Genomic DNA, 27,497 nt, shown 5'->3' on the forward strand with positions numbered 1-27,497 from the left:
CACTTCAGAGGCGTTCTCATGACAGATTCATTACCTTCAACCGTTAGAAATAGAGAATGTGGCGTAGTCAACTTCGACAGTCACCAAAATCCAGGCACGCATTGGATATGTTACCACTACGCAAATAATAAAGCATTCGTTTTCGATTCTTTAGGAGGTGTTCCACCTACAAATTTAGTTAATTATCTGAAAACAAACAACCTATACTTCAACGACGAACGCATTCAAGATTTCGGAGACGTGAACTGCGGTCATCTCTGTCTCTCCATGCTAGCGTTTCTCTCTAAAATTAATAACCCGACGATCGAAGATTTCCAGAAAACACTGTGGAACCTGAAACATGGGCGTGTTCCATCTCACGAGCGAGACTTCGGTCTTGAAACTCACGTTGCACGACGACATCGTCTATCCTAAATCCATAGCTTTACGTTCATTCTACAGCGTGTACCTCATACCTAACGTCACAGAGCACAATAACAAAATTAGCATCGGAAGTGAAAATATCATCATCACACCAGGTCAATTCAATCTTTCTACTTTGCAAGCTCAGTTACCTAGAGGCACATTCCTTTCTCAAAATTCCGTCACGCACAGAGTTGAAATTGTGTCCGCGACGGAGACGGTAGATCTGCGCACGATAGGAGAACTCTTAGGTTTCGAGAACAACACCAAACTCGAAGCTGACATCAAGCACACAGGAGCAAACATTCCTAAATTTCTAGTCATCGAGACGTTAAACGTTCACTGCAACGTGGCTGAAGGCATGATCACGAAATCTGACGGGTTAGGAAGTCACAAGCAGACGGGAATGATCGCCACGTTCAAACCCAGTTCCGAGTTCATGGAACCGATCATCTACACACCCTCTTCGTCGATTTATTTTCCAGTATGTCGCAACAGGATAGATCAGTTAGAGTTAGTGGTCACGAACGAGAAAGGAGACGTGGTGGATTTTGCAGGTGAAACAATTACGTCCATCGTCGAGATCAACATATAATAAATAACAGTATATCATGGAACAGATTGAAAGTTACGAGTTGCAATCTTTCCCTCCCAACCGTCCCACGTTCGCCAATCTCAACGAAGCGAACCGGGAAATCGAATACGACGTGGACGTAGGCGACGGATTTGTTCATCCTCACAGACCTTTACGTTCAATTCGACGTAGTGATAAAAGAAAGCGGAGAAGTTTTCCCAGCCGCAGCAAATTTAAAACTCGTGGACAACTTCGTGCCTCACCTGTTCTCGCAGGTCGAAGTCAGGAAACACAACACCGTCATCGACAGAATCGATTATCCAGGCATCACGTCAACGGCAGTAGGAACATTGAAAAGTAGTAGTATTTGTGATAGGATGAGCACAAAAATTTTAAAAATGAAGAGGCTATTTGATTAAACATTCCGATTTGCCCACACTTAAAACTATGCCAAGATGCCAACATACCCTAATTCTTCAAGTGTGATATGCTCTTAATCCTAAGAATTTTGAATCCTAGTGTAGAAATGAAGGAACCCTCAATAGACAGATTTGCCCACACTTAAAATTATGTCAAGTACCCATATGATTTTATTGTTTATAGTGTGTTTTTATGTCAAAATCCCTAGAATCTTGAATTCTAGTGTAGAAATGAAGAATCCCCCTCAGACAGATTTGCAAATGTGTGTAAAAGCTACATCTGCCAGATTGTTGTCTATAAACTTGTCAAAAATATGCCCCCCCTTTATATTGTTTTGGCTACACTTAAAACTAAGCCAAAATGCTTATATTCTCATGCTCTACAACTTACAGATCAATACAATAGTGGATTACTTGGACAAGGGCAGGCCGCATATTGAAGTTTCATGTTTTTTCTAATCTTTGATCAGTTTCATGTCCCGGCCAGCAATAAATTATGCACGCCTGGGACATTTTATATGCTAGCATGCATGAGATATAATCTACACATCTAAAAGGAAGCATTATTGATATTTTTATGCTCTTCCAGTGAAAATTCCCTTGGATGATAGCATGTATGGGCTTGCATGCCATTGACTCCAATTCACTGGAAGAGCATAAAACTTCAATTAATATTTCTCTATAATAGAAGGAAATTCTTAGTAAAGAACATTGCCCCCTTGCATGTTGTCATGTATGCCTGGGTTCAATTCTAAAAGGCTCTGTTCTGTTAATATAAACACAGGTGAGACTTACAGAATATTCATTGCACAGTTCAAAATCCAATTTTGACTGTATTTAGTTGATATAGAGCTCATAGCTCCTGGGTTCTGATACTCAATAAAATGTGGACATAGTCCCATGGCTTATTGCCTTGTAAACAAGAGCTCTGGGTTTGAGTCCTGGTAAAATATGAGGCCTCCTCTGATTGCAAAATGTTTATATTGTTGTCTTGTAAACAAGAGCTCTGGGTTTGAGTCCTGGTAAAATGTGAGGCCTCCCCTGATGGCAAAGTGTTAATATTGTTGCCTTGTAAACAAGAGCTCTGGGTTTGAGTCCTGGTAAAATGTGAGGCCTCCCCTGATGGCAAAGTGTTAATATTGTTGCCTTGTAAACAAGAGCTCTGGGTTTGAGGCCTGATAAAATGTGTAAGATTGAAATACATGTGGCAGAATAATAACCCCACACGTGAGACTTTGAGAATATTCGCTGCTAGCTGATATACAGCTGAGGTTTGAAACCTGGTAAAGTATGTTGTACAACAGCATAAAAGAGCAAAACTAATTTATATTGGGATCACCAAAGCTTAGTTATTGCTGTTGTTTGGGTAAAAAAGCACTAGCTTAGCTACTAACTGCTGTTATAATTGTTTTGGCATATTGTCCATAGTTCTGTTTTTTGACCAAGAAATTTTATATAAACAAACAATAAAAATGCCAAATCAAAAATATTGCAATAAAAATATATCTAGTTCTAATTGGCCTAGGCACCGGCATATTTGTGACCCTAAGAAATGCAGAAAGGGCACAAAAATGTGTCCAAGATGCCATAAAATATTAAGCAAGGCTTATTACAAAAGGCATAAGTGTATTTGTTATGTACAGTCATCAACGTTGCCCTCACAACCATCTACATCTGGTCTGAAAAGGAAGCATGAAGCACCTGTTAATGCTGGACCGGCAAAGCAGCCACGCTATGAACCTATCCATAGCAGTTTTGCTGGCCAATTAAGGGATCACTGTTTTAAATCAGAGCCAAGATGCGACATTAAGAATTTTTTGAACAGTATAAATCCTGATGTGCGGCCAATTCAAAATGCACAAAATGGCTCTTATAAGCTGTCCCTCAAATTGTTTACACAATATAAGAAGCCAAATGGCACAAAATTTACACAGCCCCACATAACAGAAACTGTAGCTGTATATTCAAATTCAAATTCAGACAAAATAATAAGCAGTTTGATAGATCAATTGAATATTAAACACTCTGAATTTGCTGGAAAAGAGACAGGATGGAGCCTCTGCGGATCTCCACACAAGTTTTGTATTAATATTTCTGAATTCAGCCCATTACAAGGATCTACATATCTGCCATTACCTGCCAATATTAAAAACAAAAGAACCGTGGTTAACATAGAAAATAAGGATGATAAATGCTTTTTGTGGTGTATTTTAGCTGCTTTGTATCCAGTTTTAAGGAATCCTCAGAGAATAACTTATTATAAACAATATGAGCACGATTTTGATGAAGCAATGGAGAGCTTAAAATATCCAATGTCTGTTCAGAATATTGATAAATTTGAAAAAAAAGGCCAGGGATATCAATGGAAAACAATTATCTATTAATATATTTATTTGTTCTACTGGCCGTGGCAATTGCTTGATAGCACCTCTCAGAATCAGTACACTTGATGATGATTCTGCTGTTCCGATTGATCTGCTCTTAATTGAAGGGGATGACACACACCATTACACTCTGATACACAGTCTTGAAGCTTTAGTCAGAAAACAATTAGATAAATCTAAGACAATATTCAAGTTGTGTAGAAGATGTTTAACTGTATTTGATGGTAGAAAAATGGTGAATGGTGTTTTCGAACAGAATACAGAAATTGCTAAAAAGAAGTTAATTGAGCATCTGAAATACTGTTGCAACCATAAACCTGTTCATATGGTAATGCCCAATCCAAGTGAAAATGCCACATTCAAAAAATTTGAAGCCCTGTTGGAACACCCAGCATATATAGTCTGTGATTTTGAATCAAATCTAAAACCTATTGCATTCTGTAGCCCAGACCCTGAGGAATGTTCAATTACATCATATCAATTACATGAACCTTCTAGTTTTTATTATGTTGTTGTACAGGATGGTGTTGTTAGTAAAGAATATTTATACATGGGAGCAGATGCCATCAAAGAATTTGCACATAGAATAGAAAATGAGTGCCATGACATAGCATCTAATGTCTTATTAAAATCAAAACCCATGTTGCCTTTAACAGAGAAACAGATTGAAGATTTCAATAATGCAGAAAAATGCCCGGTATGTGATTCTGAATTTTCAGATACAAATATCAAGGCGAAACACCATTCTCATACAGATGGTAAATTCTTAATGGCCTGTGTAATAGCTGTAATATTAAGATCCAGAGAACAAAATTTGTCCCTATATTTTGCCATGGTGCATCCAATTATGATTTTTATCATTTGATCAAATATGAGGGTTTTGACAAGCAGAATTTAAATATTTTAGCAGAAAATAATGAAAAATATATAGCTATTAGCAAGAAAATTAAAGTTAATGGTGTTCCTATTCACTTAAGATTTCTTGATTCATACAGAATTTTATCGGCTAGCCTGGCTACACTGGCAAATCAATTATCTCATGATCAATTCAAAATCACATGTGCATTGTTTCCAAATCAGGACCTGAAATTAATTAGGCGGAAGGGTGTATATCCATATGATTATGTTACAGATTTTTCTAAATTTGATGAGTGTTCTCTGCCACCACAACAAGAGTTCTACAGCAAAATCAGAGCATCTGGAATTACTGATGATGATTATCACCATGCCCAGTTGATGTGGAACAATCTAAAATGCCAGACATTTGGTGATTATCACAAGGCATATTTAAAACTTGATGTGACCCTCTTAGCTGATATACTTCAGGCATTTAGAAAATCTTCCACGGAAAATTATAAGCTGGATCCAATGTATGTTTACAGTGCACCAGGCCTAGCATGGTTTGCAATGTTTTTAAACAATAAAATGCAATTGGATCTGATCCAAGATCAAGACATGCATCTGTTTATGGAGCAATGTATAAGAGGAGGCATGGTGCAATGCTCTCAGAGATATGCCAGAGCAAATAGCAAATATATTCCTGATTATGATCCAGCACTGCCATCAAATTATATACTGTATGTAGATGCCAACAGCCTCTATGGTTATGCTATGATGGATAAACTACCATATGCAGGGCTTGAGTGGGTTAAAGATTTCAATATTGAAGATCTTCAGGATTTTGATGACAGTCACTATGGTCTATTCTTAGAGGTTGATCTGACAATTCCTGACGATTTACACAACACATTTTCTGATCTGCCCCCTATTCCTGAGGTTGAGTGCTCACCTGGCTCTAAACAAAAGAAATTGATGATGACTCTGGAGCCAAAATGATTATGTCATATATTACAAAAACCTCCAGTTCCTAATGCGCCATGGTGTTCAAGTGACCAAAGTTGGAAAAGTTTTGAGGTTCAGGCACTCAAGATGGTTGAAACCATATATTGATACAAACACAGAGCTTCGAACATCTGCAATGAGCCAATTTGATAAGACCTTGTTTAAATTGATGGTCAATTCAGTGTATGGCAAAACCATTGAAAATGTCAGAAAACATACTGATGTTAAAATAATTACTAACCCCAGCCTGAGCAAAAAATTGATTCCAAAGCCTAATTTCAATTATAGAAGAATTTATGATGAAAATATGGCACTTTTCAACATGAAAAAAACAAAGATTAAGTTTGATAAGCCTATTTATGTAGGGGCTGTGATATTGGAATTGGCCAAATTACACATGCTGGAGCTGTATTATGATGTGTTGAAGCCTTTTTATAAGGATCGTGTAAAACTGATGTACATGGACACAGATAGTTTTATTCTTGATATTCAAACAGAAGATGTATATCAAGATATAACAAAGCCTGCATTGCTTGAATATTTTGATACCAGTGAACATACAAAGATTAAACCCCACAACAAAAAGGTGCCTGGCAAGTTAAAAAATGAGACACTTGGTGATGTTATTGTGGCATTTGCTAGGTTAAGGGCCAAGATGTACAGCTTTGAAACATGTAGTGGTGCTGTTGCAAAAAAAAGCCAAGGGCATTGGCAGAGTAACTGTTGACAAAGAGCTTGAATTTGAAGATTATAAAAATTGCCTCAAATCATGTAGCACAATCAGGATATCAGAATCCAGAATTCAGAGTGTGGATCACTTGTTGACTACAAATATTGTAAGAAAAGTGGCTCTGGACCCACATGATGATAAGAGATGCATTTCATCATGTGGCATACATACTCAACCATGGGGTCATTGTTATTTGAGAAGTGGTAATCAATGCCCAATTACAGAGCATGATTTGAAATAAATAAACATGCCTATGAACTTATTTGGGTTCAAAAAACAGGCTATTATGGACCTGCCAACAGCACCACCCTCTAATGATATAATATCTAAACTAAGTGCTTTGTTAATTATTCATCTGAACAGCATACTTACACATGTTGATGATGAAACAGGTAAAACACTGTACATATTTAACAATAATTTAAATCATTACCAATTACCTGTAGGTGGTCAATTGCAATTTATTACAACCCCTGAGGGTAATGTCAAGATTTCAATAGGGAGAAATATTTATAGAATTAAGCACTCAAACATGATTTTCTGGCACTGTATATACTGTTTCTGCTGGTGACTGCTTATATATTGAGGTCCCGGGATCCTATGACAAGCTTATACCTTTTTTTATAGAATTAAGAATCAGATATTCAATAATAAATAACCACTAAAACAAAAATGCCTAATGATATATTTGGCCATACAAGACATGAAGATCACAGTGATGAGATTCTGATGCTTGATGTCAGAGTCAAAAATTAAGAAGTGATTTACAAGCTTTACAAACCACACTCAATGCCAGTCTTCAACTAGAAATTACAAATTTACAATCAAAATGCATGGACCCTCTTCTTAAAATTGATTCTGAACTCAAATTGCTGCTTCAGAAATATACTGACTTGGCTACATTGGATAATTTTCAAAGTTTAGAAGAAGCTGTAGCAGCTCTTCAAGCCAAATTTAAGACCCAGGCCACCAACTCTGAGCATTTGAAACAACAATTGGAAGAGCAGATAAATAATGCCCAGACACAGCTCCAAACAATTGTCAAAAGCATAAAATCAAAAGAAGATTTTGATCTAGTGATTTCCACTCTAAAAGAACAGATTCAATCACTACAGATACCTAATCTGGGCCCTCTGAGCCGAGGTTAAAGAAAAAATTTAGACACTTGAAACTTTTATGAACAACTTGCCATCTTCTGATGCTTTGAGTGCAATAACTCGGAGTGTTGCCAACATTAAGCTGCAACTTGAAACATATGAAGATTTTGGAAAAATTCAAAGTACCATAACCCATCTTGAGGGTACAATAGCAGCAGCGCAAAGTGATTTGACAAATGTACAAGAATCTCTAGAATCCCGCTTGCCTGGTATTGTAGACACCCTTGTCAGTGTCCAGCAACAGATCACAAAACTTGAAAACCTCAAAACTGAATCTGAGCTATCTCATTTTCATCACTTGATCGATGATATCCAAACAAAACTTGAAATTTTACAACAATCAACACCTACTCAGGCAGACATAACCCTGCTTCAAGATGCTATGCGTGGTGTGGTTGATGCTTCTGAATTAAATGATGTGAAATTGGCACTTGAATCTTTTCAGAATACTGTATCAAATCTGCCTACATCACAGGAACTTAAAAATATTAAGAGAGCTGTGAATCGCATATTGAAATCAGAAAATATCAAGAATATCCAGACAGAGATCAAACAACTTACTCAGACAGTGGCCACTCTACCAACCAATCAACATATTAATGAACTGCATGCCCTGTTTGAGGATATCAGAAGACAAATCCATGATCTTACTGCTCAAAATTCAAAATTGGCAGTTGTTGAAAATTTACAGCAAATTGTAGCTAATATCAAGCAACAGCTAGGGACCATGGAATCCAACCAAGCAAATGCTCTGTCTGTTTTTGCCACCCAGCTTCAAGAAATTGTGCAACAATACAAGAAACTTGTTGTGGACATAAAAATCAAGCCAGGCTATGATGATGTTGTTAGGACTATCAATGAGCACCTTGAATCTGTAACAAGTAGATTGCTTACAGCAGAAAAAGAAATAACAGGCATAATCGAGAATCCTAAACATACAGTAATTCTTGAATTGTACAGTATCCCCAACAAAGAATATGATTCACCATTTACACCAGGTGGCAAAATATATATGCTGTCCCCTGCACAATTTTATTACCAGTTTTTTTGTTGGGGGCACACTCAGACCAATCAAGATCAAATATTGGCTTCAACCACAGGCACACCATTACCCTACCTTATCAATAACAAATGCTGACAACAAACCAAAAATCACCAGTGTAGAGTTAGAAGATTTTACAGACCCCAATACATTAGAAACATCTTATGCTGAAGATGATGGCTCTCTGGAATTTAGTATACAAATAGGAGACAAACTGTATTTAGAAAATCCTGTAGTATCCTCTGCTGAACACCCTATAGTTGCAATATTCTTGTTTACATATTATGTCTAGACAAATTATTGTTGATGAATTACACAGACAAGCCAGACATAATTATAAGAGACTGCCAGTGGTTACAAAAGGCATAGATGATTTATGGCAGTGTGACTTGGTTGAGTTGGCAAGTGGAAAGTTGAAAAACTTAGACAAAATCAACAAGGGCTACAAGTATATACTCACTGTCATAGATACATTTTCAAAATTTGCCTGGGCTGTGCCACTCAAATCCAAGACTGGAAAATGTGTTTCAGAAGCCTTCAGGACAATCATCAATCAGATTGGAAGATCACCGCGCTATTTGCAAACAGATAATGGCAAAGAATTCTATAATTCTGTGTTCCAACAATTTATTAAAAGCCATTCAATAAAACATTACTCGAGTTACAGTGATCTCAAGGCCTCAATTGTTAAAAGATTCAACAAAACCCTAAAAAATCATATGTATAAACAATTTACACTGCAGGGTAATTATAAATGGCTTAATATTCTTCCAGAACTTCTACATAAATATAACAACTCGGTCCATTCCACCACCAACATAAATCCCTCTGAGGTAACTTCATCTGATGAGCAAAAATTGATCAGGACTGTTTATTATCCTAGATACCAGCCAACAACAAGAAAAGCCAAATACAAGGTGGGTGATCAAGTAAGAATCAGCAAATATAAGCACTTATTCAAAAGAGGCGTTACAAGAAACTGGAGCACTGAATTATTTACAGTGGTACAAGTTAAACCACAGACCCTTAACACATATATAATAAAAGACCACCGAGGAGAAATTCTCAAAGGCAGGTTTAATGAAGAAGAACTAAGCAAAACTAAGCAGCCTGACACATATCTCATAGAAAATATCATCCGCAGAAAAGGCAACAAGATACTTGTCAAATGGCTAGTACTCCCAGAACACAGCTGGATCGAGGCAAACAAAGTGATACTATGAACACCTGGGATGTTATAAAGAGGCTGCCAGATCCTGAACAGCAGAATAAGAGAAATGGCAACCTGCTGCCTGATAATATTAGATGTCTTATTGTTGGGCCATCGGCTTGTGGAAAAACTACACTAATGATTGATAATTTTTTATTGGCACCCAACTGGTTAGACTGGAAAAACAGGCATTTGTATGTCTTCTCTGAGCTTGGAACAATTAAAATATCAGCAGCTGATGAAGCTATATGATGGACTGGATATAGCCACTTTTGAATCAGATGTTAAGCCACTCCATCACTGTCTTCATAACTCTGTTGTTGTGTTTGATGACATTATACTGGATAATCAAAACAAGGTTAGAAATTTTTTTACACAGGGGCGGCACAAAAACATAGATTGTTTCTACCTGGCACAGACTTTTTCTAAAATTCCGAAGCAGATGATCCGAGACAACAGAATTTTATATGTGTGTTTCATCAAGATCATAAAAACCTCAAACACATACATGATGAATATGTAGGTGGTGACTTGAGCTAAATTGATTTTTCCAAGTTTTGCAGTGGGTGCTGGAATCAAGACAGTTATGGGTTTGTCACAATTGATATGACAAGAAAACCCAATAGTGGCAAAGACAGAAATAAAATCAACAATTTTCTAGACATTGAAACATATATAAATAAACATGAAAAGGCCAATCATTGATGATCTCAAATTCAGAGATTATCTTGTAAGAAGATTTAAGGGATGGAAATAAGAGAACCGAGGAATCTATGAAAAACACAAGCAAACAGAACAGCCTATTATTGATGCTATTAGTGAATTAGGTAAAAATATCAAAACTGTTACAGAGCAAAATCAAAATTTGATCACAGAGCTTGTACCTGTAGCTGCAAGGAACATATTAGATTATCCAATCACCCCACTTTCTAGTATTCATACACCTAGTCCTGTTGGTCCTCGAAGAATTGAAGCTACTCAGGATCCTATTGAATTGGGTCTTCTTGCTCAAAAATATTTAAGCACACCTAAAGACTACAAAGATGAGGTCTTGGGCTTAAATGCTGACACAGAGCGTGATGGTAGCATCATACATAGAATTGGCAATTTCAGAGTAACATTTATGGGAGATGATCTGATTGAGACATGGCAGCTATACAGATCAAGATTATGAGCATTACAAAGAAATATTAATAAAATCAGATGCTCTATACCAGAACAATGATCACATACAAAAAAGAGTCAAGTCTAGCAGTGGAGCAAAATAAAACAACCTAATCAAGCCCATATGGTCACAGATCAAGACAGGTAGTGGAATCAAACAATACAACACCCTGCCTAAAGAATTTGTGTGGTTTGATGATGTCAGGAAACTCGTAGATAGGTTGCTGGTGATAGCTGCGGAGGAAAATGCTGGCAACCACAATTTTTACAATGAAAAGGTTGGAATTATGGACATGATAAGCACCAAATTGTCTAATTTTATAGTGAATGACACTAAGGGGATTGGATATCTTATAAAAATTATTAATACCCTACCACCTAAATTTTGGAATATCTCTTAGGGTCGGGGGTTGGTTAATGACATCATAAACAAGCTGCCATTTGAACTACACATTCCAAGCTATCAGTATTGTGGTCCCGGTACAAAACTAGATCATAGATTAAACAAAGGTGATCCTGGTGTTAATCCTCTAGATGCTGCTTGTAGAGACCATGACATAGCATACAACACACATTCTGATCTTGACAAGAGACATGTTGCAGACAAGAAATTAGAAGAGGCTGCATTTGGTAGATGCTTCTTTGAGTGAGAGAATAGCAGCATTGGGGACCACCATAGCTATGAACACCAAACAAAAACTGGGGTGGGGGTTGTGAGTATATATATAATAAACCTAGGATGAAAGCCAAGGGTGTTAGGTATCAGATACCTTATGCAGGTCTTAAATCTCTTAAAACTATTGATTTTCTTTTAACCAAAAAGCAGCGCAAGAAAAAAAAATTCTTTTCTTTCCAAGGGCCATGGTATGAAATTATTACTTAGTACCCCCCAATTAAAAAAAATACTACAATCCAGGAAAAAATTGCATACAGGGGGCTTCATATTTACTATCCCGGCCATCTTAGCAGCACTTGGGGCTGTTGGGAGCTTGGCTGGGGGATCAGCTGCCATAGCAAAAACAGTAATAGATGCCAAGAAGAATAAGGCCGAATTAGATGAATTGAAGCTCCATAATCTGGCCATAGAGAAACAAGGCAAGGGTGTTAAGAGAGCCATGAATAAGTTAAAAAAAAACAAGAGCCGCTTACAAACCAAGATATTGAAGCTTTAAACAAGCCACTGGGCATCAAAAATTTTAGAGGTGTGTACATGTCTGATTCTTTGCCAGAACAAGCACTCACAAAAGAGTGTGGCATAGTTAATTTGGATAAATACAAAAATCAGGGCACTCACTGGATTTGTTATCTTGAATATTTAAACAATGAGGCATTTGTGTTTGACTCATTTGGAGGTGTTCAACCTGAAAATTTAGTAAAATATCTAAAATCAACTAATCTTTATTACAATAATGCCCGTGTTCAAAATTTCAAAGATGTTAATTGTGGACATCAGTGTTTATCTGTTCTTAGATAACTGTCTGAAATAAATAAACCATCAGTTGAAGATTTTCAAAAAGCCCTGTGGTATTTAAAACATCATGGGGGTATTCCATCTCACCAGCCAAAATTCAATATTGAAACTCAGGTTACATGGTGATATAGTGTATCCCAAAACAATAGCTCTCAGAGCATTTTATGGCATGTACTTGATCCCTAATATTACACACCAGAACAACACAATTGCAGTTGGTGATCAAAAAATTGTCATCATTCCAGGGCAATATAATCTATCCACTCTAAATGCTCAGTTACCCAGAGGTATAGTATTAACTCAAAAATCTGTCACTCACAGAGTAGAGATTGTATCTGCTACAGAAACAGTGGATCTGGGTACTATAGGAGAGCTGTTAGGCTTTGAGAACAACACAAAACTTGAACCAGCCATCAAACACACTGCTATTAATATACCCAAATTCTTAGCCACTGAAACTCTGAATATTCACTGTAATGTGGCTGAGGGTATGATCACCAAATCAAAAGGCATAGGCACTCACAAACAAACTGGCATCATTGCAACATTCAAGCCTAACTCTGAATTTATGGAGCCAATCATCTAAACTCCATCCCCAACATTATATTTTCCTGTGTGCCATAATATAATAGATTACATTGAATTGATGGTCACTAATGAAAAAGAAGTATTAGTTGATTTTGCTGGAGCCACAACAACTGCAATCATAGAAATTAATATTTAAATAAAAATACATACAAAAAAATGGAAAATATTGAGAGTTATGAGCTACAATCATTCCCCCAAACAGGAAGACCTTTGCAAATTTAAATCAACCCAACACAGAGATTGAGGTTGATCTTGATGTAGGGGATGGCTTTATACACCCCCACAGAGCAGATCTATACATCAAATTTGATGTTGTAAAGCTCGATGGTACAGATTTTCCGGCAAATTCAAATATAAGATTGGTAGACAATGTTGTGCCACATCTGTTCTCTGAAATTGAGATCAGAAAACATGGTGTTGTTATAAACAGAGTAGATTATCCCGGCATTACCTCCACAGTTTTGGCCACACTAAAATTATCCAAAACCGAGGCTTCTTACTACAAAATAGGTGGATTGGAGGCTGGTGGTAAAATATTATCCAAGAGCCACACAGTATTGTTTCCCATGCGTCTGTTGCCAGGATTCTTCTCGGATTACAAAGATATTATGTGGAAGGGTGGTTTAAGAATCACATTTAGAAGAGCTGCCAATGATAATAATGCTTTGATGAGGTACAGCACATTAAACTCTACAGGGGAAGCTCTGCCCAATACCCTACCTGATGAGCGCAAATGCATTATTCAGACTATGGAGCTAAGAATCCCGGTTGTTGAATATGAAGCCAGTTATGCTCTTAAATACAAAGCAGATATTCTAAAAAATCCACAGATTCCTTTACAATTTTATACATATCAATGTGTACAGAAGCCTGCCACTGGTACCTATTATGAGTTTGAAGCTACAAATTCATTCTCCAGTATACAATATGACATGCCATATTTTGTGGTGGTACTGTTTCAGACTGGAAGACACATTAATCAGGAAAAAAAATCAAGTAAATTTCATAACTGCAACATCAAGAACATATATCTTAAAAATGGCAGAAATGAGGTGTTCCCCAGAGAAAATTATAATTTAGACATGTCCAAGGATGATTTCCTTAAATTATATGAGGCATTTACAGCATACAAAAGGGTCACTACTGGCAATACTGACATGTATTACACACCAGATGAATTCAAAGCTCAGAGACCCATGTTTGTCATCAACACTTCAAAAAGGAAACAAGTTGTGTTTAATGACAGGACAAACATTAAAATTATCTGTGAATTCCACGATACACTTCCTGATGACACCATATGTAGTGTTATTCTTATAGGTGAAAAATCATATGTTTTTGATGTAAGAAATGAGAGAGTCACAGAGCAATTCTAGAAGATTTCTGCATATTACTGGACCGGAAGTAAATATAAATTGGTGTGGGTGGGTGAGGGTGGCTTTTATAAGCATTTTGGCTTAGTTTTAAGTGTAGCCAAAACAATATCAAGGGAGGGCATATTTTTGACAAGTTTATGGACAACAATCTGGCAAATGTAGCTTTTACACACATGGGCAAATCTGTCTGAGGGGGGTTCTTCATTTCTACACTAGAATTCAAGATTCTTGGGATTTTGACATAAAACACATTATAAACAATAAAATCATATGGGTACTTGACATAATTTTAAGTGTGGGCAAATCTGTCTATTGAGGGTTCTTCATTTCTACACTAGGATTCAAAATTCTTAGAATTAAGAGCATATCAAACTTGAAGAATTAGGGTATATGGGCATCTTGGCATAGTTTTAAGTGTGGGCAAATCGGGCTGTTTAATCAAATAGCCTCTTCATTTGTAAGATTTTTGTGCTCATCCTATCACAAATACTACTACTTTGAAATTATCCAAAACAGATGCAGCATACTATCAGGCGGGGGGATTCGAAGCGGGAACGAAAATATCGACGAGAAGTCACACGGTGCTTTTTCCCATGCGTCTACTTCCGAGTTTCTTCTAGGACTATAAGGAGATCATGTGGAAAGGAGGACTGAGAATCTCATTTCGCAGAGCCTAGAACGACAACGACCCACTAATGCGATACAGTAACTTGAACGCAGACGGTACGCCACTGCCCAACACTTTACCTGAAGCTGCCAAGTGCGTCATACAGAGCATGGAATTGATAATGCTGGTGGTGGAATACGAAATAACTTACGCTCTCAAGTACAAAGCAGAGATCTTGAAAAATCCTCAGACACCGATTCACTTTCACGGTTACCAGTGCGTGCAGAAAATAGCATCCGGAAGTCACATGGATTTCGACGTCACGACGCAATTCAATAATATACAGTACGACATGCCAGATTTCGTCGTAGTGCTCTTTCAGACCGGGAGGAACAACAATCAGGAAAATGATTCCAGTAAATTTGACGACTGCAAGATCAAGAACGTTTATCTGAAGAACGGCAGGAACGAAGTGTTCCCGCGCGAGAATTACAAACTCGACATGGCAAAAGATGATTTTCTCAAACTATACGAAGCGTACTCCGCTTAAAAGCGCGTGACCGAGGGAAACGTGGACATGTACTACACACCAAGCGAATTCAAAGCACAAAAACCCATGTTTGTCATCAACACAACGAAGAGAAAGCAGGTGGTGGTCAAAGAACGTACTAACATCAAGGTCGTCTGCGAGTTCCACAGTCCATTGCCCGAGGACACCTTGTGAAGCATCATTCTGGTCGCCGAGAAGTCCTTCATCCATGACGTGAAGAACGAGAGGCTCACGGAACAGTTTTAAAATATCGCCTTCGTCGAGCAAGAATGGTTTTTCTACAACCCATTTGAAATTTTAATCTAAAACGCCAAGCACTCCAATAGGTTGCAGAGTTTTAGGATCACAAACTAACTTGACAAATCGAATTTTTTAAAAAATTGAGGTAGCGCTTTCTAGTTGAGTAGTTATCATCAAAACCTATCCAACAAACCCACAATCATCATCCTAGCTCAATTAGGAGCCGAGAGAATCAATGTCTTGGAAAACGTCTTAAGATATTTGTCTTCTCGCTGCCTTACGGGAAAACATCGTAAGGGTAGACAGCCTTATAGGAAAATGTCGTAAGTCATTTCAAAAGTAGGTCACTGAACACGAAGATTTTTTCCCCTTCACACAGCACAGTCGATTTCAAATACCGCTACAGTACAATGTTTGCATCATGAGGAGCAATTTTTACAGAAAAACATCGTAGCAGGGGCCCAAAACATCGTTAAATTTTAAAAAAAAACCTTAGCAGTCGTACTAGATTACACTGAGTGACAGACGATCGCCGCCTTATCGTAAGGGGAGACAGCCTTATAGGAAAATGTCGTAAGTCATTTCAAAAGTAGGTCAAAGGGCCCTGCCAGAACGTAGGGTTCCACCTACTGTCAGTGGATTACAAAATCATGTTCGCATCCTTTTCACGTTTTCTGTAACCTTTAAATCGAGGTATTACTCGACCCCCTTGCCATTTGAAATTTTCGAGTACTTCCCTAACTTTAGACCCCATTTCTCGGTCACGCGGTTTCATCCTTTATTAGTCCGCGCAGTCATCATGTGGCATATCGTTGGAAAGCTTGTGTTCTGCACTTTCCAAAACTGTTATGGTGCGCACTTATCATAATTGTTAAGCTCAGTATACTCCATTTGGCTCACCTTCTTTTTTTTGCAAAACCATTTTCTAAACGGAAAACGGTAGGTGGTACGGACAAATGTTTCATATGGCAATCGTATTTTTTCCCCGCCTTTACGAATCTGCATTCCAAACATACCATTCCCATTTTAAAATTGCACGAACGGGGCATGCGCCCCCCATTAAAACTACAAAGGGTGCCTTTCGGGCTGTAAAATACTTTCTACGGATTCTTTGGGCCCGACTTAATGGTGTATTTTTTGTTTAAACTTGATACGATCTCCCGCTCTCGAGAAAAAAGGTAGTAACTGGGTCCCTATGAAGCACCCTGTATGTATATGTATGTGTGTGTGTGTGTGTATATATATATATATATATATATATATATATATAGGTGTCGCAAAACTCTTTCAACAACGCTTGGGTGTTGGTAGATATCATAAAAACAAGTAACTTTTCCCTACTATAAATTTTACCTCAAAAGCGCTTAGTTTCTGCGCTATAAGCGCTTTAAAACCTATCCTCTACGTATGCAACCAAACACAGCAAACGCTTGCTCTGACATAACTACCAGTGGTGCGTGGCAGGGTTGCCACTAGCGTTCCTCGTCAAGAGGGACGACTTCAAAACAACAACTTGGGAGTCTTGCCTGAGCAAAATCCAAATCATTAATGATACTTGCGATGTTGTAAGAAGCAGTGACAGCATTTATAAACTGACCAAGACAAATAATGGGCAGACTGAAATTCAAGATTACTCATTCCAAAATATCTCCATAATTGATTGATTGATTGATTTAGTTTATTTTAATTCACTTTTCTGCTACCTTTTGCTAATCGCGAAGATGAGGATGATATGATGAAATAACAAATGACACCAATGTCTAGGCCATATCATATGCAGTTTTACAGGGTAGGTGGTGTAAAATTATTTTAATAAACATACATGCACCAACGGAAGATAAAGATGATAATACTAAAGATGATTTTTATACAGAGTTAGAACAGGTCTTTGATAAATTTTCTCAGTATGATATGAAAATTCTGTTAGGTGACTGTAATGCACAGATTGGCAAAGAAGAGACATTTAAACCCACGATTGGTAAAGAAAGTCTTCATGAATTAAGTAATGATAATGGTATAAGATTGATTACTTTTGCAACCTCAAAGAATTTAATTGTGAAAAGTACCACTTTTAAACATAAAGATATCCATAAATATACCTGGTCTTCTCCAGATGGTAAAACTCATAATCAGATAGATCATATTCTCATTGATAAGAGAAGGCATACTAGTATAATTGACGTTCGTACACATAGAGGTGCTGACTGTGCCAGTGACCATTATTTAGTAATTGCTAAATTAAGAGAAAGACTCTCAGTGATAAACCATAAGCAACAAAATCTAAAAGTTCTAAAATTTGATACAGGAAAGTTTACTGATGAAAGAATTAAGAAAGATTACCAAATTAAACTGTCAAATAGATTTGATGTTTTGCAGGATTTAAATGATGATGAAAATATAAATGAAACAGACGTAAATAAGAATTGGGAGCACATACGTAATGCAATAGAATCAGCAGCTAAAGAAAGTATAGGATACCATAAACCGAGAAAAAGTAAGCCATGGTTTGATAATGAATGTCATAATCTAATAGAAATAAGAAATCAGGCTAGACTTAGGTGGTTAAATAACTCTGATGATACAAATCTAAACAATTATAATAGAATAAAGCGAGAAGTTAACCGCACGTTTAGAAGTAAAAAAAGAGATTACTTGAAAAGCAAAATTAACGAAATTGAAACAAACAGCAAAAATAAAAATATCAGAGATTTATATAAAGGTGTAAATGAGTTTAGAAAGGGGTGGCAACCTAAAGTAAACTTGATAAAAGATAAAGACGGTAATTTTCTAGCTGACCCAAGCGATATTCTAAATAGATGGAAGAACTACTTTAATGACCTTTTAAATGTCCATGTAGGAGATAAATCAGAAGTGAATGAAGTACACACAGCAGAACCTTTAGTTCCAGAACCTAACTTGGCTGAAGTTAAAGTTGCTATTAAAAGGCTAAAGAATAACAAAGCACCTGGCATTGATTTAATACCAGCTGAGTTAATTAAATATGGTGGAAATTCATTAATATGTCAAATTCATAAATTAATTTGTTTAATATGGAATAAAGAAGAAATCCCTCAACAGTGGAAAGAATCCATAATTGTTCCTGTGTTTAAAAAAGGTGATAAAATGAACTGCAATAATTACCGTGGAATTTCTCTACTCTCAACAACATATAAAATATTATCTAACATTCTTTTAACAAGACTAACCCCATATGCTAATGAAATTATAGGTGATTATCAATGTGGATTTAAACGTAACAGATCAACTACAGATCAAATTTTTCACATCAGACAGACACTTGAAAAAAAGTGGGAATATAATCAAAATGTCCATCAGCTATTCATTGATTTCAAAAAAACATATGATTCGGTCAAAAGAGATAAATTATATAATATATTAGTAGAGTTTGGAATACCTAAGAAGCTTGTTAGTATGATAAAAATATGCACCAGTGAAACAGAAAGTAAAATTCGTGTGGGTATTAATATGTCTGACAAATTTACAATTCATGATGGGTTAAAACAAGGAGATGCATTATCTCCATTGCTCTTTAATTTTGCCTTAGAATATGCTGTTAGGAAGGTAAACGAAACTAAAGAAGGACTAAAATTAAATGGTGTGACTCAGTTGTTAGCATATGCAGATGATGTAGACTTACTGGGGGATGATGTGAATACAATTAAGAATAATGCTAAAATATTTTTCAAAACTGCTAAAGAGATAGGTTTGGAAGTTAACAAAGAGAAAACTAAATATATGCTTACAGGCCGAAACCAAGTGTTAGGTAATAATCAAAATATAATTATTGATAACAACTCGTTTGAACCAGTTTCCAAATTCAAATACTTAGGAGTAATATTAACAAATGAAAATTATATTAAAGAGGAAATAAAAAGTAGGCTTAATTCAGGAAATGCATGTTACTTCTCTCTTCATAAACTTTTGTCTTCTCGTTTAATATCTAAGAAACTAAAAGTTAAAATATACAAAACCGTAATTTTGCCTGTAGTATTATATGGGTGTGAAACTTGGTCCCTTACATTGAAGGAGGAACATAAATTGAGAGTATTTGAAAATAGGATCCTTAGGAAAATCTTTGGACCTAAAAGGGATGAGGAGACAGGTGAGTGGAGAAGGTTACATAATTTAGAACTACATAATTTGTATTCATGTCCAGACATTATTAGAATAATTAAATCAAGAAGACTTAGGTGGGCAGGCCATGTGGCACGAATGGGAGAGGAAAGAGGAGTTTACAGGATTCTTGTTGGGAAACCTGATGGTAAGAGACCAGTAGGGAGGCCAAGACGAAGATGGAGGGACAACGTCGAGATGGACCTAAGGGAAATCGGTAGGGATGGAAAAGAGTATATAGATGTTGCTCAAGATAGGGACAGATGGAAGGCCTGTGTTGCTGCAGCCATGAACCTTCGGGTTTAAGAAGGCTAGAGAGTTAGTTAGTTAGTTAGTTAGTCTAGGCCAGGATTTAAACCCGAGATACCGGTGCCGTAGCGAGCTGTGCTAACCACATCACCACGGAGTGTTTCTTCGAGTATCATGCGATATCAATAATTGCAAGGGACACGTGAGAGAGGGGAAATCCACGAACGAACAAATGTTAACATGATGTGCTTTCTGCCTCGTTTCGAACATTTGACATTCGAACAAAAGCTGCTGGCTGCTAGTGCATTACACAATGACTCTACCATCGTGGTTGCAATCACACGCGCAGCAAAACATGTCTTTACTGCAGAAATGAACTTTCCTTGACAGTATATTCGTACTTGTTTTTTCTAACGCTACTATTATTCCAAGAGTCAAAATAATTCGTTAAGAGCAGAGAACTAACAGACGTTATACGAAAATTCAGTTTTCTTACAGCGTTCTTTTTACGTTAAGTTCAATACACCAATAGGTGTAGTGGTGCAGTACCTGCTCATTTTTCAGAAAAATCGGAACTACGAAGACGAATGATGCAGTGACATATTTCTCAAGGCCGGAGCTCTTATCAGGATCCTTCGTTGGAGATCATGTGTAGATCACTAAACGTACTCGATCACCAAGGCGACTCAATAGACTTTTGCTGTTCACAAAATTGTTTTTTTGTCACTGTGCAATACGAGTGACCTTTACGGTTCAGCGCTTGATATAAGTATGCATTTCTTGACTTTGGCTTTTAATAAGCACTAATTTTATTGTGTGAATTTATTCATTTCTAAACGACGTGTTTCATTAAATTAAAAGCAAACACACGTGGCGGAGTGGTTAGAACATCGCACTACGATACCAGTGGTCTTGGTTTTTTTTTCCCGGCTTGGACATGGATGTTTGTGAGTGTCCATTCATCAATTTCATCATATCATCACCCATCCCCATATTCGCAAATTAGCCAAAAGTGGCACAAAAAGCGAAGTAAAGTAAATCAAAACAATCAATCAAACATTAAATGAAAATAACCTTGCAATTACTTCCTTATGAAACGAACACGATTAGCAATAACGCTAGCACTGATAGGAATAATTTTCAAGTAAATTGTAGTAACATTACAGCGTGCGTGTTCGAAACGAGGCAGCAAACACATCATGTTTACATTTGTTCGTTCGTGGATTTCCCCTATCTCACGTGTCCCTTGCAATTATTGATATCGCATGATACACGAAGAAACACTCCGTGGTGATGTGGTTAGCACAGCTCGCTACGGCACCGGTATCTCGGGTTTAAATCCTGGCCTAGACATTGGTGTCATTTGTTATTTCATCATATCATCCTCATCTTCGCGATTAGCCAAAGGTGGCAGAAAAGTGAATTAAAAAAACCAAATCAATCAATCAATCAATTATGGGGATATTTTGGAATGAGTAATCTTGAATTTCAGTCTGCCCATTATTTGTATTGGTCACTTTATAAATACTGTCACTGCTTATTACAACATCGTAAGTACGTATCATTAATGTTTTGGATTTTGCTCAGGCAAGACTCCCAAGTTGTTGCTTTGAAGTCGTCTCTCTTAACGAAGAACGCTAGTGGCAACCCTGCCACGCGCCCCTGGTAGTTATGTCAGAACAAGAGTTTGCTGTGTTTGGTTGCATACGTACAGGATAGGTTTTAAGCGCTTATAGCGCAGAAACTAAGCGCTTTCGAGGTAAACTTTATAGGGAAAAGTTACTTGTTTTTATGTTATCTACCAACACCCAAGCGTTGTTGAAAGAGTTTTGGGACACCCTGTATATATATATTGTATAACGATTGAATTGAGACTTTGTAAAATGGTAAAATTTCTCTCCAGACTTCAGTGCTCGGTCAAGCGGCAATGGTAACATTCCATGAATAGCGAAAGAACATGACTTCAGGACACTCTGCATTCTTCGTTACTACTGGGTTCAAACCCGTCGTCGGCTTGCAAATACAGAAGAGCTGAGAATGCAGCTAGGAAAGTATTTTCCAGTAGCTTAACTTTTCAGGTCGCAACCCCGGCTCTGGAAACCGAGACTTTGCTTTTCCCAAGGCACTCGCAAACACATATGCGAGTTGACCAACTTCAGTACCACGGCTTATAAGTCACAGCCGTAGGTCAAACCGTCCTTAGAACGCCTTCTCCAAGGCTATCTTTGCTTCCTCGCCAGCCACGGCAAGAAGACGTGGGCCTTCAAACTCAAGTCGTGCTCTGTCGCCTGACGTCTACATTCAACCGCTTGGCAGAGAGGCAAGATGTACATCGTCGAAATCCCTCGCAATCTTTCCACTTTCTGCCAGAAGCCTGTCAGCGAGATTGTATGGAGACCATAAAACGTAACCTTGCTCTACCATCTGACCCCTAAGCCTTCACAATCACGTTCCCCGTAGGGTCTTGGAAACAGTGAACGAACCTATATATAAATTGTATACTCATGGTAATTGAATAATGAATACATAACTGTTGATAAATGTTTGCACAGGTCGTTGTTGATGAACTTCACAAACCAGCACGGCCTATTTCAAACTCATCCCGTCATAATGAGAGTTATTAATGATGTGTGGTAGGCAGATATTGTTGGCACATCTGACTTCAACCTGAAGGACTTGCACATGATCAATAAGGGTTATCAGTATTCGGTCACTGCAATAGGCACATTCAACAAATTTGAAGGGTAGTCCATTTGAAAACTAAGACTACTCTTCATCTAGATGATGCATTGAAATACATTATCCAACAAGGCCAGACACCACGATACCTACAAACGGAGGGAAATAATACTTCAATTCCGCGTTTCGCCGCATGATGCAGAAGTACATCATCAACCATGACTCAACCTACAGGTATTGGAAAGCCAGCATCTTGGAGAGATTTAGCCGTACTTAAAAAAAATCATTTGGAGGAAGTTCACATTGCAAGCTATTCACAAATTATTTTGTTGGAGAGTAACCTGCTTGGATCGATTCCAATAACAACACGGTCCATTCGCATAAAGCTCTCAGGTATGAAACAGTCTAGCGAGGTACTTTGATTACCACCTTCGTCTTCCCGAAATTCCAACGCACTGCCGATAACCCAAAATTTGAAATAGGAGACCAAGACAGTGTTAACAAACATAAGCGCACGTTTCAAAAGGGATCTACGAAACTATTGAGCGCTATTGTTTTTACCGTAACGAAAAGGTATTGCCAGGCATCAGGCATGGATGTGTGATCAAACACAATATTGGCGAAGTGCTGAGGGTTGCTTGAATGATGAAGAGCTCAGTTAGTGATAGTTTTGCGTAAAAGCAAACGTGTGTTGGATTCATGGCAAGTGTATGTGCACGCATTCCTGGTATCATCGACCGTTTTGCATTGATTAATTTTGAAAAACAGAAGTTTTGTTTGTCTTTTCTCATTGTGTAGGAGTGAGGAAGACATAATTTCTGTGTTTATAGTTGACAATTCTCCAATTCTGTGCCGCCCATTTTACTATATTTTGTTCCTGGTCGATAGCGACATACGACGGATTGTGTGAAAGTGTACTTGTTAGATTCCGAAAAGCAAAGGGAAAAGGAATCCAATTGAAGAGCTTATAATCTCTTGTCAGCATCTGATTGGTATCATTATCTTCAATTTGACTATTCTATCATATATTCTGTACTGAGTCAGCGGTATCTGATAGTACATGTGAATCAGAGCAGTAGGGATAGCTAAATCGAATCCTTCAAAAGAGAGGTTGTTCCTAATTTTCTCGAGATCCCTAAGCAGTATTGCTTTCGGGATGATATTCTCAGTTGCAATGTGGTACTCACAAATACATATTATGGCTTCAAATTGCAAAATTTGTAAAAAATTGGCCAAATTGTAATATTGTAGTCATAACTTCGAGCAAAAATGCCTGTCTTAGATGCGAATTTTTGAGATTCGAAATTAATTGTTGTTGATTGTTAGCTAAGGTTTCCTCGTGCTCGTTATATACCCTGAATACCTCATGTTGAATAGAGGTTATTTTGCCACTAATGTAATGAAAAGATAAATGGTTTGCTTCTAGCTTCGGATACATAACAGCTATTGTTTGATTGTTTTGTCGTGCGTTTTGAAAAATTAGCACAATTTATTTTATGGTGGAGAAATGACAGAAATAGCTTGCCATCTTGATTATGAAATATAATATTGTTCGCTTTTGCCTGGAGATGGGAGTGTGACGGGAAATGAGGGCGATGTGATTGTATAGGTGTGCGTGTAAGTTCTGTCTGTATTGACAATTGGTAGCTTGGGGTGTTTGAGTAACCTGGACTGCAAAGTGTGTTGTGTAACGCTGATAACTGGTGAGGGTTGGGATGGTGGAGTCGTATATAATTGGGGATTTAGCTCTCTTAAATAAAGCCCAGATGGAACTTGTAGGAGTTTGGTGGCTTGACCTGTCGAAAGGACGAGAGTGAAGAGAAATAGTACGGAATTCCAAATTTATCTTGTTTCTTCATTAAACTTATTTGAAGGCATTAAAATGTATTAGTGAGTTTCCAACAGCTTAATACGAAGCAGGCCTTTTATGGAATAAGTAGTAGCTAGAAACTTGGTGATTACGTGAACAGTACTCAGTTAATTCTTATCCACACCTAGAAATAGAACGTACGAAGTAATGTGCTTCCCTGCGCTTTGCACGACGCCGTGAATGTGTATGTGGGGTGTGAAGTTGGGGCCCCACACTGTCTTCATCACATCCGAATGTGGGGTTGATGTATCAGCAAAATTCCCGTGGCCGCCTTTACCCCCCCCCCCCCTAAGGTTTCTTTCGGGTACCCACTTTATAGCACGGTGTGTGGTTACCTGAGCCGCTTGAAGAAATGGAAAAAGTCCCGGTTCTGCCCCCCGGGGATCGAACCAACGTCTCCCGCAGGGTAGTGAGACGACATAATGATTTTTAAAGGAAGAGCACTAAGCGGTATTATCCCCCGTTTTCACTATGTAATCATTTGTCACACATATATATTTTCTCAATATTTTTTTTCTTTATTCTCATGGTCACGAACACAATCATTCATGTCTGAACAGGGATTAAAACCCAATACCCCTGGCATTGTAGCACGCTGTGCCACGAAGAACGACAATGACTGAGCTACCACTGTTTTGAAATACTGCGTTTTATTTTAAAATAAGTAAGATTATTTTTTCTATTTTAAAAGAATGTTTTGACACTATTTTTTTTCCTTGTCTAGGCCGTGTGGAGATATATTTCGGAACTGTTCCATCAACGGCGTAAAGGAGGATTGTTGCGCCTTCAGTGACAAGTTGCCATCGGATGTTCCTCATTGCATATCCTTAAATTCCAATCAAGTGAAGTAAGTATAAAATCTATTGAAAGTGGGATAATAACAATACCGGGTGTTTCAGAAAAAATTGATGCATGTTGCGCAATCATTCAAAACTGGTCGAGAGAAGCACTTATTACACACGCGCGCGCGTACGTGCAGGCACACACACGTACGGGCATACACAAATATGCGTATATACAGGCAGCCAACGCCAGCAAGGGCACGAAATATCAAGAGTCTACCCTGAAGGATCCAATTGTATGGTACGCCATGTGAAGGGAAATTTTGTTTTCAAATCGGTAAGAACTAAAAGAAATCCACAGAGCCATTGATTTAGTATCTTGATGTCCTCAGTGTTGCGAACTGCACGAATAAGTGTAAAGTGTACTGTATACTCTCAGCGATGTAGCATAACGACCAAGCTATTTAAAATGTATAATCATAAGGATACTATCAAGTTTCGACGCATGAGAAACACAAAAATACGATTTCTGCCATACGGATGACATATTATGTGTGAAGATAAAAGTTTCAGAGCGTTCGGTCTATTAAGACAGCTAACATGTTCATCGACATATCCGCCAAATAGAATTGGTAAAACTCTCTGGTCGTGGTAACACATTTTTCAAGCGCTTTGCGGGGTAAAAGTTACTGTTTTGCGGCCGGGAGAACGTCTATTTGTTTGCTTGAAAAACGGTATGTTGGAATTTTTACTATTTACTACGGAAAGAACTACGCGGTTTTGCCAAAGTTGATTTGTGAATATTGCAATGTGTGAAAATCTTGATTTTTTTTATCATTCAGCCGCGACCGTCTGTTGCATTATGTTTGACAAAAGACCAGCTAAAATTCGAGAAAATGTACAACTGCACCAGAACATTCAGAGACGTTAAGGATACAGTATCAGGTAGAGTGCTAATTTTGTCAATGTAACGTACCATCATCTTTCTTAAAGTTTGTCATTTTGTAACCGCACTGCAAGACCATTCCCGGAGGACTCTCGATTCAAGTACGGTCTTGAACCTTGCGGACACGACTTATCAAATTTTGTGTTAGACTATGCCAATTATTGTTGGCCTAAAAAGAAAATACATACGAGTGCTGATAAACATGATGCTAGGAGACAATTGAGCTATCCGATGAAGGAAAATCAACTGTACTGCGGGTTCTACATATATTCGTGAATATATTGATTGAGTCAATTGGTGTTTTAATTCCACTTGATGCACACTAAGCCTATTCGGGACTGGACATACAAGTTAAAGTTGGATTTGAATCACTATGTGCCTCCACCGAGTATCGAACAAGGGACCTCTTGATTACAAGCTTGTTCGAGCTTGTTCGAGCTTTTGGAGTGAATACTTTCTTGTGGACTGAAGTGGCACGTCTTTCTTGTCGCTTGCCAATTCTATGTAAATCTTCAGCATTACTTGCCGACATCGTGTGCTAATCGTTTCCTGTCCCTTCGGTTTGAATCTCTCCGTAAGCATGCCCACCAGACCGAGGCAACACGATAGAAAGTCCAGTGCGAGAAACATTCGAGCGACACGTGTTGTTTGTCGTGTCGCATTTATTCCAAAGTTTTATTTATTTCAGAATTTTCCAACAGCTAATTGTCGCATCGGTACGAAAGTTCAATAGGGAGGTTTCAGACCGAAGTGAGGTGGATCTAGGGATTTCACACCGAAGTAACAAGCAACACGAACCTCTTAAGAATATAAGCAAGCATTCACCGCAGCTGCGCTACCAGCAGAGACCACCAGACCCGAACGACGCGACGGGAGACGTACACCTTGTCATGTCGCTTCGAAAATTTTAAAATGTTGCATTTGTTATCGAATATTTGTTTCCAAGTGATACGTGTCGCTTCTCGCTTCGGTCTGGAAGCTCCCGAAACTCGTATGGAATTCCTACACATGATCACTAGTCATAGAACACGGAGACAATTGTTTATACTTCTCAAAGTTAACAGCTTGATCCCAATCCTTA

The 27,497-nt window shown here is 37.8% G+C and overlaps 1 protein-coding gene across 1 annotated transcript in view; it reads left to right on the forward strand.

Moving 5' to 3' along the window:
• LOC145989176 (uncharacterized) overlaps positions 1-25,539 on the forward strand; it is a 261,314-nt gene extending 235,775 nt beyond the window's left edge. The window contains exon 7 of the mRNA XM_083124469.1: positions 25,413-25,539. Coding sequence (XP_082980595.1) covers positions 25,413-25,539 — 127 coding nt within the window. The remainder of the gene's footprint in view (positions 1-25,412) is intronic.
• The last annotated feature ends 1,958 nt before the right edge of the window (positions 25,540-27,497 follow it).

This window comes from Lepisma saccharinum, chromosome 6 (assembly GCF_977018435.1).
Source record: "Lepisma saccharinum chromosome 6, izLepSacc3.1, whole genome shotgun sequence".
NCBI classification, from domain to species: Eukaryota; Metazoa; Arthropoda; class Insecta; order Zygentoma; family Lepismatidae; genus Lepisma; species Lepisma saccharinum.